Source organism: Lepus europaeus, chromosome 10, assembly GCF_033115175.1.
Source record: "Lepus europaeus isolate LE1 chromosome 10, mLepTim1.pri, whole genome shotgun sequence".
Lineage (NCBI taxonomy): Eukaryota > Metazoa > Chordata > Mammalia > Lagomorpha > Leporidae > Lepus > Lepus europaeus.
The window spans coordinates 83297356-83317974 of NC_084836.1; the positions used below are offsets into that span (position 1 = coordinate 83297356).

At 49.5% G+C, this 20619-nt stretch overlaps 1 protein-coding gene across 2 annotated transcripts in view; it reads right to left on the reverse strand.

Moving 5' to 3' along the window:
- Positions 1-2577: 2577 nt before the first annotated feature.
- Positions 2578-20619, reverse strand: part of PCSK2 (proprotein convertase subtilisin/kexin type 2) — a 307137-nt gene continuing 289095 nt past the window's right edge. For both annotated transcript variants that reach the window (XM_062202269.1, XM_062202268.1), the window contains 4 exons: positions 18036-18251; positions 15899-15999; positions 11528-11755; positions 2578-3064 (listed from right to left, as the gene is read on the reverse strand). In XM_062202269.1, coding sequence (XP_062058253.1) covers positions 2578-3064; positions 11528-11755; positions 15899-15999; positions 18036-18251 — 1032 coding nt within the window. The remainder of the gene's footprint in view (positions 3065-11527; positions 11756-15898; positions 16000-18035; positions 18252-20619) is intronic.

Consider the following 20619-nt stretch of genomic DNA (forward strand, 5'->3'; position numbering starts at 1 on the left):
TCTACTCCGCTCTCTTCTGTTACCAGATTCTACTGACTTCCTGAATCGAGCTTACAGCCCACTAATGGCTATAACCGGAATTTGAAACATGCTGCCGTTGGCCATATTTGACATATGATTTACACACTAATCGTACATCTTTCATGCAAGTTCACCCAGGCAGGCTTTTAAGGTCTCTCTATGGCAACTTTTTATTATGTGCCCCTAGAATGGATGGGAAGGTTTCCATGGACAATACAGCACATCCCACATGATTTCTGGAAGGCAATGTTTTATTGTTGAGTCTCCTAATCTACAACATGTCCTTCTAAATTTACTTATAAAATCTGGCACCGGGTGGAACAATGTGAACCCTATTCATCAATCACTTATTTTAACTTTAAAATAAATGAATATAAATGTCTCTTGCATTAGGATCTGGGGTATCATAAAAACAGCACTAGCTAGACAGAGGTCAGCATCAATACTGAAGCCAAAAAGAATGAAAGAGACCCAATATGTGGATATATAGCACTATATATATTTTATATACTGTATAGTCATATCAAAACTTGCCATTTCTATTAAGAAGCTGATAAGTCACTCTCTAATTTCATAAATTATACCACAACTTTGAAAATATGGACAACTATTTCATATTTTTGCTGCTATAGAAGACATTTAATGTTTATACAGAGAGTTGCAAAATTACACAGGTGACATAATGGGGATGGATGAACACTTTGACCTGAATTTCCACCGGCCTTTTTCTTCAGCCAGAATCATCGTGACAGTCTCTGAATATTCTTTAAGAGATGAATATAGTGTCTGTTTCTTTAATAAGTACACATACACACATTTTGGGTATATGTGTGTATATACATTTATACAAGTGTATATATATACACATATACACACATGTATATAGTCTACATATGTATATATATTTCTGTGTGCACTTTATACACACATGCACACATAATGTCCTTTGGTTTATTTTCAGACAATTAATGTGAAATGAATTTTCAATGATTTCCATTTATTGTTTCTTTAAACTGGTTTAAAAAGACCTTTGCAACAAGTAATAAATTTCTTTTAAAAAATCATAAATATTACACTTCAAAGCATGATGGAGGAAGGTCACAAGATGTTCGAGACGACTGGAATTCATGCCAAGATGGGGGAGAAGAGACAGACACTGGGACTTCCAGATTGTCTCTCAAAGTTGCCACCGTTAGTGCTCTGTGTTGCTGGCCTGGGGAACAGACCCTGGGGCAATGCCAGCAGATCCCATGGGAAGGGAGGGAGGAGCCGGGAGTGGGAGAGGAGGAGCCGTTGTCTTGGGAATGGGTGGGCCCTGCCACTGGGGATGAGAAGGCAAACCTGGGTAGGAAAATTGAGTGACAAGAAGTCACTTGGTCGTCTGTCTAGCAAAGAAATGGTGTGTTCTGGGGCTGACAACAGCCGCCTCTGGGTTGCATGCTCGATGTCTCATGGCCTGCTGAGTCACCAAGATGGCACCGTGAGCCAACAGAGCTGTCCTGTTGCTTCCTGCAGCCCTCAAGGGACCGGGGAGCGAGCTTGCACGTGGCACATCCCTTTCTCGGCAGAAGAGGCTCCACTGGTCGAGGGGTCCAAGTGGGGATGACCACTCGTGTCCTCGCACACGTCTCCATCACCCTTCCGACACATCATTGAAATCACAGCAAGAGGCAGGAAGTTGTTCCTCTCCAGTGGTTTTTTTTTTTTTTTTTTTTGAAATTAAAACCCAAGAAGATGTGTGCAAAGCTTTGAGAAAACACTCACCTTGCCTCTCCCTTACATCAGATGAAGATACCCCAGAGACAGTTTTAAAAACCAGAGAACAAACGACCCTGCCCCAGACAGGTGGCCACGTCTGCATGATCGACTTGCCCTATTTTCTTTTGGGCAGCTATGTGAGGACCCCCAGAAGACTGGGGCTGGGCTGAACTCTACACATGGAGAGAAATTTGGGCTGCTCCTGCAGATTTTTCCAGAACTTTCTTAGATTACATATTTATCATGTTGGCTGAGCAGGACAGGTAAAGGAAGGATATTGGGGTTGGTGGTGAAATTTCCAAAGCTCTTGCCTTTCAGATCTCTTGCCCCCATCTAGTAACTAGGCCTCTCCCTGGATGGTGTGATTTCATCAACATCCCTTGCTAAGTTCAAATTACCTCTCCCCAAAGGATCCACCACCTCTCTTGTGCTTCGTTCAGGCCGTGGGACAAACATCCTCGAAGCCACTGGGCGTGGCTTTTGAAATGTGCTCTTTTCTCAGAGAGGAAAAAAAATTGGGACTGGGGGGCTGGGAGAAGCTGTGCCAGTTTCGTTTGCAGGACATCACCCATTTGGATGACGGAAAGAAAGAACTTGGAGTGACACGTGGGACATACACGTTGGTGGGAACGCTATATTTGGGGCATGGTGGAATAGAAAAGGTTGTTTTCATTGTCGTGAAAATCATCATGGACAGTGAGCAAAGCTTTCAGCTCAGGCGATGGACTCGCATTGGGGGAGGGGTGAGAGCAGCTGCTGGGCGGAGGCAGAGACGGGGTGACAGGGTGGCGGGGTGGCCTAGTTCTTGCTCAGGATGCTCTGCAGGCTTCTTTCCACGGCTTCGTCCAGCTCTTCCTCCAGCTCCTCCTTCTTGGACATGGCCAGCTTAGACTGGTAATCCCTCACCACCTGGTCGATGTAGGGTGCGCTCTGTGTGCCGTGCAACATCAGGGTCCACTCCTTCAGCACCCCCTTCTGGGGCGTGCTGCCGACAAACCCCAGCTCCAGGGTCCAGGTTCCCCGGGCGTCTTCTCCCCACGTGTGGGTGGTCATGAACGGCCACTTGTCAAAGCCCACCTTGGAGTCGTCGTCCCGGGGCCGCCGGCTCAGCAGAATGGACTTGGTGCCCATCGGGGAGGTCATGTTGATGTTCAGGTCTCCTCTCCTTGTGGCGTTGACTGTGATGACCGCTTGGACGTGCTCGAGGTAGCGGACGAAATTCTCTTTCCCTTCGCACGCGTCGGTTGTGAGGGTCAGCACCAACTTGCCAGTGGGTGGAATTTTCCTGGGGGCAAAGTGAGGAGGAGACAGAGTCAGGGGAGGCGTGGGCATACCATGAGCAGGTGGGAGGTGAGTCAAAGGCAACGGCAGGGAGCAGAAAGAGCAGGGCTTTGGGGTTAATCGGGCTGACCTGGGTTTAACTCCATCCCAGCTTTGGAGTCTGAGCACATGGCTTCACTCAGAGGCTTCCGTGTAGAAAGGGAAGGTGGGGGAGGCTGCTGGTGCCCCTCCAGAGCCACCCTATGTTTACGTGTGGCTGCAGTGTCTAACACCACGGCAGTTTGCTCAGCCAGTGTGCTGGAGAGCCCCAAGGCATCTGGGATTCACTTCTAAGTGTCCATCCTCCACCAGTCATTGGTAGGTGGTGGATAAATAACACTCCAACTTCCCCTTTCTCAATGGGTCAACTCAGGTCCCCACTTGGATTCGGCCTGCTTGCTCATGGTGACAACTTCTCATCCATGCACTCTTGGCTGGCCTTTGCCCTGTCTCACATCTCCAGTTCCTCATGTCTGTCTTCAAAACCTGTCAGTGAAGAGGGGGCACTGTGCCCCACAGTGCATGAAGCCATCACAGGGGACACTCCACCCACTAGTGAAGTGCTGGCTTGAGTCTAGGCTACCCCATTTCCCATCTAGCTTCTGGCTAACACCTCGGAAGGTAGGAGATGACGACTCAGGTACTTGGGCCACCCAAGTGGGAGATCTGGATGTAGTTCCTGGCTGTTACAGATATTTGGGAAGTGGATCAGCAGATGGAAGATCTCTGTCTCTGTCTCTCTTTGTTGCTCTGCCTTTCGAATCAATCAATCAATCAATTAATCTTAAGAAAGGAGTAAGAGCTAGTGCTGTGGCACAGCAGGTAAAGCTGCCTCCTGCAGTGCCAGCATCCCATATGGGCGCTGGTTCAAGTCCTGGCTGTTCCACTTCTGATCCAGTTCTCTGCTATGGCCTGGGAAAGCAGTGGAGGATGGCCCAAGTCTTTGCGCCCCTACACCCACGTGGGAGACCCGGAAGAAGCTCCTGGCTCCTGGCTTCAGATCAGCTTAGCTCTGGCCATTACAGCTATTTGGGGAGTGAACCAGTGGATGGAAGACTTTTCTGTCTGTCTGTCTGTCTGTCTGTCTCTCTCTCTCTGCCTTTGCCTCTCTGTAACTCTGCCCTTCAAATAAATAATTAAATCTTTAAAAATGAAAAGAAAAGAGTAAGCACTCCAGTCCTGTCTCAGGTTAATCTTTGGGACAACCTTTCTCTCAAAGGGCTCAGAATCTCGATAAATAGAAGCTATTGTTAATATGAATGTTATAACAGGTTGAATATCCATTATTCAAAGTGTTTAAGACCAGAGTGTTTGGACTTTGGATTCTGGAATATTTGTACATCCATAATGAGGTGCCTTGGGGAGGGCACCCAAGTCCAAATGTGAAATTTATTGGTGTTTCATGTATACCTTATACACATAGCCTCAAGGTAATTTCATGCAGTATCTTTAGTGCAGCTGTGCTTTGACTGTGACCTATTTCATGAGGTCAGCTGTGGAATTTTCCACTTGTGCCCTCATGTTGGTGCTCAAAATATCTTGGATTTTGATGCATTTTGGATTAGCAATGCTCAACCTGTACTGACATTTAAAAAGGCTGAAATTGGGTTAATTAATTCTAGTGAAAGACAATACTGTGAAAGGGTAGAAGACTTTGGGGTGTCTTTGGCCACAGAGTTGGAGTCCCTTGGGGGGTCACCAGCATCAGAGCCGAGTTCAGTGGCAGGGCTGGAGGAGAGGACGCAGAGCCCAGATTCTAACAAGGCGAGGTTTACCCGCCTGGCCTGCTGTCCTATGGCTATCACTGGGACATTTTCCTCGTGCGGGGGGGGGGGGGAGGGGGGGCTGGCCGAACAGTCTCATTCCTTCCTTCCTACACAACGTATGGCCCTCTTGTCTGCCAAGTGCCTGGCACTGTTCTAGGCACCAGAGATACAGCCATGAGCAAGACATTTGAGGTCTCTGTCCTTGTGGAGGGAGGACCCTGCTGAGCTCCTGCCTCAATAGCTCTCCAGTTTCCTTGAAAACAGGGCTACCAACAGGGGATGAAGTTCCTGAGTGGTCGGGCCGATGGCATCTCTGGGCCTCCAGTTACTTCAATGATGAATCTGCACAGCATCATTTCCAGGGCTCCCTCCTGCTCCAAATTCCGCACTGGCTTGGATTATGCTGGAAGGCCAGGCGGATTCAGCTCACGTCCTCTCCTCTCCTCCGTCCCTCCTTCCCTCCCGCCCTCTCTCACAGACACATCACCTCTGAGGGTCATAGGGAGTCCATCTTGCTTGACTTCAGAGCATAGGTCTGTATCAACACACACCTCCACCCAGAGGGCTCCAGCATATTCCACGCTAACGGTTCCCCTAAATAACGCAGTGGGGGTGGCACTTGGTGCAGAGATGAGGATGCCACTTGGGAAGTGTGCAGTCCATATCAGAGTGCCAAGGTGCAAGTCCTGACTCTGCTACTGACTTCTGCTTCCTGCCAATGCACACACGCTAGGAAGCAGCAGGTGAGGGCTCAACTACGGGGGTCTCTGCCACCCACATGGAAGACGCAAATTGCATTTCAGGCTCTGGGCTTCAACCTGGCCGGCCACTGGCCATTGCATGCATTTGGGGAGTCAACCAGCAGATGGAAGATCTTTCTTTGTCTCTCTGCCTTTCAAATAAACATAAATAAGACACAAATTAAATGCTGTGGCAGCACCATCTTTCTGTTGATTGTGAATGTAGCCAATGTGAATGCAAACGTGGATGGTGCTCCAATGGCAGTGCTGAGGGACGCCTGGGCCCCACTGCTGCTGCAACAGCAGAGTTCCAGACACACACAGTCTTTCCTGTTTGTAAGGAGGGAGGGAGGCTCCAGGTCCAGGCTCTTGTAGAACGCAGGGAACGCTGGAGGTGCTGGTTCTGTGAACCAGAGCCATGCATTCTATCTTCCTGCTTTCTTGACTGTAGACTGAAGCTGGTGATGCCAACATCCCGCGGTAACGTGGTAACGTGACACAGTAGACGTCAGGGACTGGCGGTGACTGCCGCTGAGGGTTTCTGAGCAGCACTCTCCCAGGGCTGTGCCTGGGCTTCTGCATTAGGACTTTCGATGTCGCGCTGTTCTCACGTGGGGAGTGAGCAGCCGAGTCTTGGCACCAGGAGCAGGTGCGAGACCACCAGATGGACTGGCCTGGCCTTCCTGCAGCCACCACTGGTGACATCCTTCCATTTCCACTCCCTGTTCTGTTCGTCCTGTTTAGCGTCTCTTCTGCAAGGTGGGGCTACCCCATGGGCCTTAGAGTGGAGCTGTCCCAGGTGGGAGCCGCTGGCCACAGGGGGTTATTTTGATTCAAATCGATGACAATGAAGTCAAATGGAAACTTAGTGCCTCAGTGGAATGCATCCCTTTCATCGAGCTCAGTGGCTGATGCTATTGTACTGGATGGCGCAGACAGAGAACACGTTCACCCCTGCAGAAAATCTCCTGAGCTTCCACAGTTCTCCAAAAGTCACTCTGAACTCCAACAGGGGAAACTGAGCCATCAATGCCCTTTTAACCTTGACTTTGGGTAAAGCTGGTTGAGCCCGAAATCCCCCATCTGGACACTGGTTCCCAGGGTCAGTGTCTCCCAGAGGACACGGTAAACCAACGCAGGGACAGGGCTTCTGGAATGGCTGGCGGTTATGGGGTTTCAGGAAGTGGGACCACCCGGGGGCGTGCGTATTGGGAAGAGCCCTTGCCGGTGGAGAATCTGAGATACCTGAGGTACAGAAAGCCCGGGCTTGGATCTCACTTTGGCCACTCAGCAGCTGGGCTGCTTTGGTGTGCCTGTAAGTTGCCCTCCCCCGCCCCCTGCCCCCTCCGCTGCGGTGACACCACCAGGCCTATTGCAGGGCTCTCACACGGGGCCTGCTGTAGGGCCTGGGCACACACCAGGAGCTCGTGGTCAATGTCCTGTTGTGAAAAGAGCCTGGGATGAGGACTCAGACGGGCCTTGCTTCGAGTCTCGGTTGCCCCTTGTTTCCTTGAGCTCATCTCTTCTGTGTTCCGCAGCTTCGCTTCCTCACCCGTGTAATCAGGACGGGAAACACCTCCTGGCTTGCAGTGTGTGTAGAAGGCTGGCACTGCCTGGCACGCGGCACTGCTTCTCTACTGAGGCACAGCAGCGGCCAGCTGCTGTTGAAGCTGCAATGCACTCATTGCCCTGCGTGAGGAGCGGCACGCCTGCAACCACGGGGCAACCGTGGCGCCCGTGAGTGCGCAAAGTCCACACAGTAGATGCTCAAGGAGCGCTCCTTCCTTCTTTCGCGTACACTGACAGCCTCGGTCATGGGCTGGTTTGGGCCTCAGCACCAGCTGTCTCGCCAAGAGGAGGGGCATGAACAGCAGTGATGCGTGCACATGGCGGCTCTGCATTCACTGCTTTTGTCTCAGGAAGCTCCCTGCTTCCCTAGCAGCCCCTCAGCCCCATCTCGGCAGAGGCTGAGATCGCAGAGAGAATTCCCTGCCTTACCTGCAGGGGGAGAGCTGACGCCTGGGACGGGGAGGCCACATCCCGGTGGGCAAGTGCAGTCTCTACTGGGATGTCCTTGTTTACAACACCCCAGGGAGCACGTGCGACTAGAGTCTTCAGAGATTGTTGTAGGGCCCAGGCTAAAGCTTCTTCCTACACAGAGCTGACAGGAGCGATGCCTTGTGAGATCACGGACAAGCCCATGGGAAAAAAGAGACACAGCTGTGCAGCGATCCATGTGGCGCTGTGCTCTAGGGGCTCCGAGAACACTGGGGCCATTTGCCCGAGGGCCGACGCTTGTCCACGGCAGGCTGCGAGCCCAGGGAATGATGCTCACCTGTGTTGGGGGTGGTGCTCACCTAGGGTAGGAGGCTTGCCCAGGGGAGGAAGTTCATTTAAGGGAGGATGCCTTCGGCCATGAGGATACACAATTTGGAATTCACGTAGGAATCTGGCAATCACTGCATCTGAAATTTCACCGTGTTATTTTCTTTCTTTTTAAACATTTTATTTTCATGCTATTTGAAAGGTAGAGAGAGAGATCTCCCATCCACTGTTTCTCTCTCTAAATACTTGTAATAGTTGGGATTAGGCCAGGCAGAAGCCAGGAGCCAGGGACTCCATCTGGATCTCCCCTGTGGGTGGCAGGAGCCCAAGCACTTAAGTCATCATCTACTGTCTCCCAGAGTGCACATCAGCAGGAAGCTGGAATCAGGAGCAGAGCTGAGTTTGGAACCCAGGTGCTCTGATATGGGATGAGTGTGTCCCAAGCTGCCCCAAGGCCTGCTCATATTATCTTTCTTTTATCAACAGGTATGGACGTTTCCGGTGATGGTTGAGTGGGAAAGACAAAGCTCTGTTCTCTAGGGCCTTCCACGGGCCAGCTTCACACCTGTATGTGCTAACGTCCTCCAACTTGGGGAGGAAAGGGACTTGACCTCCATTGACTATGAGGGAAGAGAGAAGAGGCTCTTTTTTGGGGGCACAGCAGGAGTCTAACAGTTTGGAGGGGAAACCGTGCATCTTAGTTTCACCAAACCCCTGCCGGAGACTCAGCTTCCCCTCTTCCCCTTCCACTCTGAATGCAGCCCTGGGGCAGGGGTGAGCACTTCCCAAGCTTCTGCTGTCAGTGAGCCCTCATCAGTCACTGCAGGTGTCTTTTTGGTTCTTGTTTTTTAAAATATTTATTTATTTGTTGTATATATCTATAAAACTCTGACTTTCAACTAAGTCTCTGGGAGAGAGAGAGAGAGAGAGGGAGGGAGAGAGAGAGAGAGAGAGAGAGAGAGAGAGAGAGAGTGCTTCCATCCTCCAATTCACTACCCAAATGGCCTCAATGGCAGGGCTTGGCCAGGCTGATGCCAGGAGCCAGGAGCTTCATCTGGGTCTACCATGTGGGTGGCAGGGGCCCAAGTCCTTGGGCCATCCTCTGTTGCTTTCCCAGGCACATTAGCAGGGAGCTGGATCAGAAGTGGAGCAGCTGGGACACAAACTGGCACCCCATGGGATGCTGGCACTGCAGATGGTAGCTTAACCCGCTGAGCCACAGTGCTGGCCCCTGCAGGTGTCTTTTTTTTTTTTTAAGATTTTATTTATTTATTTGACAGGTAGATTTACAGACAGTGAGAGGAAGAGGCAGAGAAAAAGGTCTTCCTTCTGTTGGTTCACTCCCCATATGGCTGCAACAGCCAGAGCTGTGTCGATCCGAAGCCAGGAGCTTCTCCCATGCGGGTGCAGGGGCTCAAGGACTTGGGCCATCTTCTACTGCTTTCCCAGGCCACGGAAGAGAGCTGGATTGGACGAGGAGCAGCCGGGATTAGAACCGGTGCCCATGTGGGATGCTGGTGCCTCAGGTGGAGGATTAACCTACTGAGCCATGGCGCCGGTACCTGCAGGTATCCTAAGTGGCTCTCACTGCCATGAAATGATCATGGCTATTGGACTTGCCTCTAGAGCTTTCTGTGTACTGTGTGAATAAAAGGGAATATATGAATTCATCACAATCTGTTTTTTAACATTTTCATCACTGGTTTTCAACCAAACTGATTTCCTTTATAATCCTACATGCTTTGTCTAATGAGTTTTAAAGCATCATGCTGAATTTCGGGCATGGAAAGCCAAGAGACTGCGGCAAAAAATGTTCTACATGAAGGATCCTGTGAGTGGGACCCCAGTGGAAAGATGTGGCCATAAAAGAAAGATGTGCTTTTCTGTAAAGAGAGGAGAGAACTTCCACTATGCTAATGGCCTTGCCTAAATACTGATGGAGATTGTGGATTCAAAAGGCTTCCACACACAGCCTATGCAGCTCATGTCAAGAGCATCAGGTGGTCACTTACATCATACATAAGAGTGTTAATTGTTAAATTAACAACAGGAGTCACTGTGCACTAACTCCCCATGCAGGACCTCTGTCCTCAAAGAATTGTCCCACAGAGGTCAGGGACAAAGGTTGAGAATTGCTAAAACAGAGGATCAGAGAGGATAAGTGTATCATTCATGTTGGTAAAGTCAAGATTTGAAATCAGGGGGCCGGCATCACAGCACAGCATAACCTGCCACTTGAGATACCAGCAGCCCACATCTGAGTGCCGGTCTGAGGTCTGGCGGTTCCATTTCCAATCCAGCTCCCTGTCGATGTGTCTGGAAAGGCAGCAGATGATGGCCCACTGTGGGAGGCCAGGAGAGGGGTCCTGGCTCCTTGCTTTGACCTGGCCCAGGCCGTTGTGGCCATTTGGGGAGGTGGAAAATCTCTGTCTTTCTGTCTCTCTGTCTTTAAAATAAATCTTGTTTAAAAAGAGGTTTGAGTTCAGGTCTGGGTAGCTGATGACAAAAGCTACAGAAAATCCAGGAGCAGAAGATAGAGCTGTAGACTGGATATTGTACAAAGTGACATGGTCCACAGAAATGGAGTCAGAGTTGGGGGCCACCGAAGGGGAAGAGGAGCTGCGATGTAAATGGCCTAGGCCACAGAGGCGTATGTCTCTTCGGAATACTACAAGGCGATGAGAATGAATGAGCTAATGCTGCATGCTGTAACCTGGACAAATCTTTTGCCAATGCTGAAGTAGTAAGTCTACTCTGTAGTGAGGAGAGCGAAGACACTGGTTTGTGGACTAGCTGGAAGGAACAAGAGGCATCTGTGGGTTAAGGGAACGAATGTTCTGTGATAGCTCCTGGGATATGCATTCATCAGGACACAGATACTACACTTAAGGTCTATGCATTTCATGATAGGGGAATAGTTCTAATACTGGTAAGAACTGCTACCTCCACCATACTGAGAGACTAGGAGAGAGAGAGAGAGAGAGAGAGAGAGAGAGAGAGAGAGAGAAAGAGAGAGAACAGAGAAGTATCCTATCGTCCCATCCTACCATGGCGGGAAGTTGGAAGGGTAGCAAGCACACTCCACCAAGCTGGTGGCTTCTGAGTGGGGCTAGCAATCCAACTTACTCAGGGTGAAAGCCAGCCCTGTAAACAGAATGTATAAGCAAAGGGTGCTACAGTCACAGGCTGGAACACTCTTCTTCAATGAGGATAAATTGTAAGTACATACCACACATGGGCAAATCCCACAAACACAGTAATTCTGAGCAGAGAATCCCGATATAAAAGAGAGCATGGTACGTGCTTCCGTTTATGTGAAATATGGACTAGGAAGGATCATCTGTGGGGTTAGAGGTAAGAACAGGGGTTACCTTTGGGGAGATGATGAGGGAAGGGGACCCAAGGGGCCTCCTGGGATATTATCATCTTCTGTTTACTGATCTGGGTGCTGCTGTATTGGTTGATTTTTGCACTTAAGAAACAAGGACATAAGCTACTGAGGCAGTTAAGGCTCAACTCTAGAAGCTGGAGCTGTGAGTTACACAACTGTGTTCTGTGCAAATGGCACCCCTGGAGTTGTGCTGCTGCCCCACTTACTCAGGGGCCTGCACGGAGCCTCCCACACAGTGGAATCTCTCAGGTACGGTTTTCCAGTCTTTAGCCATTTTCACCATGGCGCCTGCGTCCAGGACCCCGTAACCAAAGAGGTGATTAAACTCCAGGCCGACTCCGTTCCGTCGCCACTGATGGACTTCATCATGAAGCTGGTTCCGTTTGGAGGTGAGCACGGTCAGATGCTGCATGTCTCGCCAGGTTAGACCCAGGCTGGAGAAAGGAGAAAGAGAGCAAGAATAAGGCAAGGCAAGAGAGGGAGACAGACACAATGACTAAGACGAACAACACCTGGGACAAAGACTCCTAGTAAAACCTGGAACACTGTGAATCTCAGTTGAATGATACTGTACGTGTGCTACTCAGAATCAATATATATGTCAGTCAAAAAAATCTTCCTGCCTCTATAACTTACATAAATGTACTTCTAAAGAGCTTTCTAACACACACAATGGAGCAGCTGAAATGGAAAAGACTGACAATACTAAGAGTTGACAAAGATATGGAGCAACTGGAACTCTGGTACTTTGCTGATGGACATGTAGACTATTACAACCACTTTGGAAACCTGCTTGGCTGCATCTTCTAGGCTTGTCCATATGCCTAAGCCATGGCACAGCAATTCCACTCCCAGGTATGAATGTGGCAGAAATGTGTATACATTCCCCAGACATATGCATTAGAATGAGCTTAGCCCCAAACTGAAGCCCCCCATAGGAGAATGGATAAACCCATTGAGATGTAACTTATAGAACATATGCATTGCATAGCAATGAGTCATAGTTACTCTGAATAACGTGGACACATTGCACAACCACAATGTTGACCCAAGGAAGACAGAGAGAAAGAGAATGTTATGGTTTGGGTGCTGTTAGAGTGTCTTGCTCAAGGGTGCATTTGTTAGAAGCTTGATCTCCAGTGTGGTGATGTTAGCAGGTGACAGCACCTTTAAGAGGTAGATCCTAGAGCAGAGTGATTGGGTCACTGAGGCACTGGCCTTGGAAGCAATGGGTGCAGTTTTCATGGGCTCTTATCAAGCTATCGAGAGACAGGGTTGTTATGAAAGAGCAGTAGTGGTCCCTGGCTTCCTGCCTCCACGTGCTCTCTCTTCTCACATGTTTCTACCATGATGCCACCCACTGAGATGTGATGAGGCCAAGGGGGTCCTCCTCAGAGGCTGACTTGATGGGCTTCCCAATCTTGGGTTTTCAGCTTCCAGACTATGAGCTGAATAAACATTTTTTTTTTTTGTACCCAGCATCGGGTATTTTGTTATAGCAATGGAAATGCAGAACCGTGTAAACAGCGTCGGTATGACTCCACTTAATTCAAAGTATAAAAACAAGTCTATGCTATTGGAAGTCAGGTGATGATTAGTCATGGGGGTAGGACTGGAAGGGGACTGGGGAGGGACTCTGGGTGCTGGCAGGCAGTGCTCTGCTTCTTGGTCCTGGTGTTGGCTACATGGGAGTATTTCATTTCTGACAACCAGGCTGTCCGGTCTTCCTGGGAAGAGACAATATCTGTAACATACTCATATCCCCAGTGCCCTGGACAGTCCTTGGCACTGTTTGTTCAGTGACTAAACCAGTCTGTTTGCAAACACTAACGTCCTCAGAAACTTCTCTAATACAGGTCCCACTGGCCGATGTGAGTCATATTCCCTTGTGACTCAAGTTGGCGTTTTCAAAGTCTTGGTGCTTTTTGAGATGAAGCAACAAAGCGAAGACTGCTCAGGAGGGCAGAAGGGTGCCCCTTCCCCCTGGAGTTGTGCTGGGGGGAGGAAGGCTTATTCTCCATCTTCCAAGGTTTCTGATGGGTGTGCACGTGGACAGGACAATCTATTGCATTCAAACTGCTTTGGAAAAGCTGCTGCGTTGGCCCTTTGGGTAGGAAACAGTCTTTGCCTGCTGTCTTGTGTGTCACTGAGGACTCCCTGCTGCCTTATCGCAGTGTCAGAAGAGAGAGGAAAGGTGAAGGGCCTTTGTCTCCTCCACCCTCCAGGCCCTCTCCTGGGGCGATTTCATCTTGACCAATGCTTTTAACCGCTGGCCACTGGAGGGCTGTGCTATAGGTGCAGAAGTCCAGAGGTCCCATGGCATTTGCATCCCCTAGGGCCTCTCTTAGCTTGCTTGAGGAGGAACAAACTCAGAGGCACAGGTTGCACGCCAGAGCCCAAGCCAGAACGTCTCCCGAGATGGCACCTTGGTGGGTTACTCCCCATCCCCAACTCCTTCTCCTACTTCCTTGCTGGTCTTTCCTGGGAGATACCTCTTCCTTTATAAATAACTTGCACCCAAATCTCATCTCAGACTCTGCTGCCACCACAGGCAGTTGGCGTTTTGAAGAATGTTAGGGCTACTGGACTTGATCCACCTGCCCTCTAGGTAATATTTTCTCCCTTTGACAAGAGAAAGCTTTACACTGATGACCACTGCTCCCAAAGGGTGCTCAAGTGGCCATTGTGCAATTTGTAAGGTATCTGAGGCTCGGTGCTAAAGGGATGCAAAACCGTGGCTTGGTTAGGACTGCAGCAGCTTTGCACCACTGCTTTAGTGTATTGAGATGGTCCTGTTGTGTGCACATGGGTCTGGGCAAGTGCTTTTTGCTTCCCAGGAGACTGGGAGTCAAGTGCTGCCTTCTGTGGCTGACAGGGAGACCAGAGACTCCTGCTCCCTGTCCCCTGGGAGGCTGTGCAGTGGGCAGCAGGGTCCTCTTGCAGCCAGAGTAAGCAAAGCCAGCTCAGATCCCAGGGCCCACTCAAGCCCTCAGATGCACGGTTTTATCTTCAGGAGATGCAAATTAAATGTGCATAACTCTAGGTTTCTGTGCTTAGTAGTTAGGTTATGACCAATGTTTGTCTCTTGGTGTCTTGACTTCTGTTACAAGAATCAAAGTTTAGACTGATCCAGAGGACTCTCACCTTGGGAGTCTTCTCTCTCTCTCTCTCTCTCCTCCTCCTCCTTCCCCCCATCATATCTTTCTACCTATCTCTCTATCTATCTGTCATCTATCTACCTTAAAGTCATATAATTATGCCTTTTCTGCTTGAAGGCAGAAGGCTATAGTGGATACTTGTTTCAAGTCCCTTCCTATTCTAGGAACCAACTCTTGCTCCTGCACAAATCAGAAAATGCGCCACATATGTGCAGAGAGACAAGTGGTGCTGCCTGTAGATAGATATGAGGAGGTCGGGTTGCCTAGCAACTGCTGATGGAGAAGAGGGACTCATTTTTCCTCCCCCAGGAGCCCAAATCTGACTTCTCGCAGATTTCTGGGTGCTGCATTTCCTGACAACTCCTTGCACAGCTGGTAGTTGTTCTTACACCACATATAAGGTGTTTCTGAAGCCCAGTGTTTATGTTGGAACATAAGGCCAGCCCCGGCTTCACTGGAGGGGACCAGCAGGTGCACAGACACCTCCACTGATGCTCTAATCCAAGCAAGTGCAACAGCATAGCAGCAGCAGCAACACGTGGCTTCTCTATGGGATGGTGAGAATGTGGGAATGGTCTCCTCTTACCTGTAGCTTCGAAGGTTTCCCAGAAAAGCTCACTTCTTGATCTACACTGCATGACTGGGCCCACCTTCTCTCCGTGTTAAAGGATTCACTTACACATGCACAGTCTTGAGTAGGAGCTCCTTGTTGGCCACATGCTCTAAAACACCTTGTGAGCCACCCAGCTGGGCCATCTGATTTTCCTTCATTTAGCTGATTGTGACTATTAGTGGGGTCAAACAGCCAAGGGGACAGAGGACAAAGGGGGTGGATTTCATAAAGAAAGACATAATATCCAAGGGATGGGCGTTTGGCACAGTGGTCAAGATGCCAACTGGGACACCCATATCCCACACCCAAGTTCAAAGTCCTGGGTTCAAGTCCCGCCTCTACTTTGGACTCCGGTTTTCTGCTAATGTGTACCCTGGGAGACAGAAGGTAATGGCTCAGATAGGTGGGTCCCTGCCACTCACATGGGAGATCCATGTGAGCAGTGAACTAGTAGGTGGAAGATCTTTTTCTTTCTGCCCTTCAAATTAAGAAGAAAAAAAAAAAAGAAATAGCTGTGTGGCCTAGTTGGTATCTGAGTAAGTTGCTGATATGTGCTAACGTGCTGTCGGGTGCAGGGGTTTGTGCTCTCCAAGGGTTAGAGTTTTATGGTGTGTGTGTGTGTGTGTGTGTGTGTGTGTGTGACTGACTTAGGGCCCAGGCCATTTAGAAATATCCAGCAGAGTTCACTGGCACTCCCAGCTCCCCTACCCGCTGTTGACCCCACGGACATCTGGTATGTGGGTGGAGAGATCTGTGTGTTAGTGCACCCTGTCAGGCCAGCCCTGGGCCCAGAGCTATCAACATACTTCGCCTCCAAAGCCAGTGCAAATACGCCAGCTGCCTCGGGAGCAGCAGCAGATGTCCCAGAATGCCTCAGAGTGCAGTTCCCATACAAATCTGTGGTTGCCTGCAAGGGAAGACATTGAGTGATGAGCGAATACATTGTGCTATTTTGAACTCTCAGACTAATAGGGAGCAGGGGATTGTATATTTCTTTTGTTTAAACTGTACTTTTTTCTGATTAAGAAGATAAAGATGAAGCTAAGGATAAGCTCGGCATCCATACATCTATCCCTTTGCAATTAATTTTAACTGAGCTTCCTAGCAGTCCATGCAAAAAGGGATGTATAATCACTCATAGTTACATTGAGAAGTCAAGATAAGTCAATTGTTCAAAGAAGCATATCTGGCTATATCAGTGATGAGAGAAACATTTACTTCCTGAATCTGTAAAAGAAACACTAGGAGGTGGTGATCAATCAAGGTGGTGATCCACCACCATAATCAGTGCGAACCCAAATTTTGTGGCATTGGAACTGGCTCTTGGAAAGCACAAGGGCCATTTCACCAGCATTTCTTTTTCTCTCATGAAGAAAAGGATGGCATCCCTGAAAACGAAGAACAGTGTGCTCACCTAAAGTCTGCCAAGAACAAAATATTAAAAGTAAATATTTCTCTACATCTAAAACTCATGGAGAGGCACTGAGACACGGTGGGTCAACACGACCCAACAGGCGTGTGAACACCTCCACAAGTCTCATTTCAGGGATGTGGGGGAGCTGACAAACTGAGTTTGAAAGAACTCTCACAAGGAGAAAAACCTTATTTCCAATGTTTGTAGCGCCAAGATCTTTATTAGGATCATGTACAAACAACAGGCATTCTTTCTGCCTGTAGGACCCTCAAAGAGTCTATTCCTTTGAGGAACAAAGGAGGTTTAAAGGCATCTACTGGGCAAAACTACAGCATTCAGAGGAAATTCAAGGCTCTTCCCTAGCCCCGGTAGGAAGAGAGTCATGGGTAAGGGTCGAAGTCAAAGCCACCGTGGTGAGACCCTGGAGGGGAGGGAGTGAAATCTCTCTCATGATGGAAGCATCACAAGCTCAGCTGGACATCTTTTCTGCTCGGTTTTCCTCCCTTTCTGCCCGTGCTGCTCATGGGTAAGAGAAGCTGAGGCCTCCTTCTCCTGGGAGGACCTGGCATGCTCTCCGATCTCCTCTAGACCAACTAAGAGCCCCTGCGGGACTCCTAGGAGGGACAGGTGTCAAAGTCAGTGTCTCTTTCTAGGTAAAGGACTTCTCTTGGTTCACATGGGAGCCCAGTCAGCTTGCCAAGGTGGGAGTCCTTATGGGGAAACGCAGGGTGGAAGCCCTAGCTGGTACTGATGGCTTTGTTCTGGGTTCCTGTCCTCCTGTCTCGCGAAGCCTCAGAGCAGGGGGTGGGTGGCCAGTTGGGGGATGTAGCTCACCGGGAACTTAGGAACCACCTACTAGATTCCTGGCGTGGAGGTCCCAGGAAAGGTTAAGTGAACCACATAGCCACAGAGGAGAACGGATCCACAGGGGTTCATTATGCTCTACAGATGACATATTTGTAAGGGGCTGGGAAAATTTACCATTGCAAGCCTGTTTGTTCAGGAAGGAAGAACTGCTCAGAAGAAAGCAACAAATAACCTTCTTGCTTTGAGAATTATGGAACCACGTCAAAATATGATGAAAGTCACAACCCTCGCTCGAGAAAATTCACAGGTGTGCCCAGTTTCAGGGCGCTTATAGGCCCAGAAAATTCTATCCAGAGATGCTTTTTTTACATAACCATCATACATGGCTCAGGTGGGGTCACAGTGTGATGTCACCATTCTCAGTTACTCTTATGAATGACGTGCTGGGAAAACTTATTGGTAAACTGGGGTGTATCATTACTTGCAAGCTAAAATAATGAAGAAGAAAATCTATGGAACGTGAGCTAGAAAAGAGTCATCGCTGTTTCCTTCTAGCATATGGTAGGACTCCACCTTGTAACAGAAAGTAAATGGGCATGAAGGAAACGGGTCTTTCCCTCCGAATTGATGTTAACCCTTTGAGAGAAGGAGGGCAGCTAGCAGAGCAACCCACCCCTGTCCCAGTGGGCACATGGAAAGGAGGACAGAGTGGTCGCACTCACCACACCGGCCTCGGGATTCCTCTTCCTCCCGTTGCTGAAGGTGGAGGCCAAGGTGGAGGAGCAGCTCTCGTCATACAGGGCAGTCCTGCCATCGTTGATGGCCGAGTTGATGGAGATGGTCCACATGCTTGAGGCATAGCCATCGCAGTTGCAGTCATCGTAGCTGCCACCGTCCCCGGAGGCCCACACGTAGATGCTGCCTTTGCCCCCGCGGCCCTGGGGAGAGCAATGGGAGATACTGCCATCAACTCCGGTGCCTGCCAGGGAGCCAGGGGTTGCCTGGGTGCAACAGCAATGGGAGATGGGGCCGGCGCTGCGGTGTAGTGGGTAAAGCTGATGCCTGCAATGCCAGCATCCCATGTGGACACTGGTATGAGACCACACTGCTCCACTTCAGATCCAGCTCCCTGCTAATGCACCTGAGAAAGCAGCAGAAGATGACAGATGCACCCATGTGGGAGATCTGGAAGACATTCCTGACTCTTGGCTTCGGCTTGGCCCAGCCCCAGTCATTGTGGCCACTTGGGGAGTGAACCAGAGGATGGAAGATTCTCTCTCTCTCTCTCTCTCTCTCTCTCTCTCTCCTCCCCTCCCTCCCTCCCTCATCTCTAATTCTGACTTTCAAATGAATGGATAAATGTTTAAAAAAAAATCAATGGGAGATGCTGCCACCAACTCCAGCACCTGTCTGGGAGCCAGGGGCTGCCAGGCATGGGCAGTGATGTACCCAGGGAAGGCTCTGCCCAGGGAGGGTCCGGATTTGGACTCCTTCATCAGCCGAATCCATGACTGAATTCACTGTCTATACTGGAGACCACACGCTTCTGGTGGGCACCACAGGAAATATTTTTTCAGGAAGGACCCAATATAAACAGCCACCTGAGTTTGCAATTTAAGCTGGGATAACATGATTAAAAAAAGCTGGAAAACATTCTGTGGTTTAAAAACAGGCTGCTTTTCTTTTTTTTAAAAGATTTATTTTATTTATTTGAAAGACAGAGTTACAGAGAGAGGTAGAGACAGAGAGAGAGGTCTTCCATCTGCTGGTTCACTCCCCAGATGGCTGCAATGGCTGGAGCTGCACCCATCCAAAGCCAGGAGCCAGGAGCTTCTTCTGGGTCTCTCACGTGGGTGCAGGGGTTCAAGGACCTGGGCCATCTTCTACTGCTCTCCCAGTCCATAGCAGAGAGCTGGAAGAGGCGCAGCAGGGACTAGACCCGGTGCCCATATTGGATGCTAGTGCTTCAGGCCAGGGCATTAACCCGTTGCGCCACAGCGCCGGTCCCAAACAGGCTGCTTTTCAAAAAAATTGTAAAGATAGCACATACTCACTGTAAAAAAGTCAAAGTATATGAAAGGAAAATGAAAAGAAATCCCTCTAGAGGTAGTTATTATTATCCCTTTCCTAGACATTTTTCAGCCACAATGGAAGTGTATGTGTATACATGTTTGTATTTAGCAATATAAGATATGTAAGGGGCTGGCGCTGTGGTGTAGTGGGTAAAGCCGCCGCCTGCAGTGTCGGCATCCCATATGGGCACCAGTTCTAGTCCTGGCTGCTCCACTTCTGATGCAGCTCTCTGCTATGGCCTGGGATAGCAGTAGGAGATGGTCCAAGTCTTTGGGCCCCTGCACCCATGTGAGAGACCTGGAAGAAGCTCCTGGCTCCTGGCTCCTGGCTCCAGATCAGCTCAGCTACGGCTGTCAAGGCCACTTGGGGAGTGAACCAGCAAATGGAAGACCTCTCTCTCTCTCTCTTTCTCTGCCTCTCTGTAACTTTGCCTTTCAAATAAAATAAATCTTTTTTTTTTTTTTTTGACAGGCAGAGTGGACAGAGAGAGAGACAGAGAGAAAGGTCTTCCTTTTGCTGTTGGTTCACCCTCCAATGGCCGGCGCGGCCGGCATGTTGTGGCCGGCGCACCGCGCTGATCCAAAGGCAGGAGCCAGGTGCTTTTCCTGGTCTCCCATCGGGTGCAGGGCCCAAGCACTTGGGCCATCCTCCACTGCACTCCCGGGCCACAGCAGAGAGCTGGCCTGGAAGAGGGGCAACCGGGACAGAATCCGGCGCCCCGACCGGGACTAGAACCCGGTGTGCCGGTGCCGCTAGGCAGAGGATTAGCCTGTTGAGCCACGGCGCCAGCTAAAATAAGTCTTTAAAAAAAACACATGTAAGGTATTTATAATAGAGACATAGTTACATATCATATATATGTTTACATAAATGACATGTAGATACCTTTTACCCAAATTACATAAAATTCTTATATATGTGTATATATATTTCTTCTTTATCCTATTAGATAATACTGGATTACTTAGAATTTCAAAACTTTCTTTTAATAACTTAAAAGACAGAGTGAGAGTGAGAGAGATCCCATCTGCTGGTTCACTCCTCAAATGCCCACAACAACCCTTGGTTAGGGCCAAAGCTGGAAGCTGAATTGAGATCTCCCACAGGTGGCAGGAACCGGAACACCTGACTCACCATGGCCACCTCCTAGGGTCTGTACAAGCAGGAAGCGGCATTTCGGGCGGATCTGGAGCTTGAACCCTGGCACTCTGACATAGGATGCGGGCATCTTAA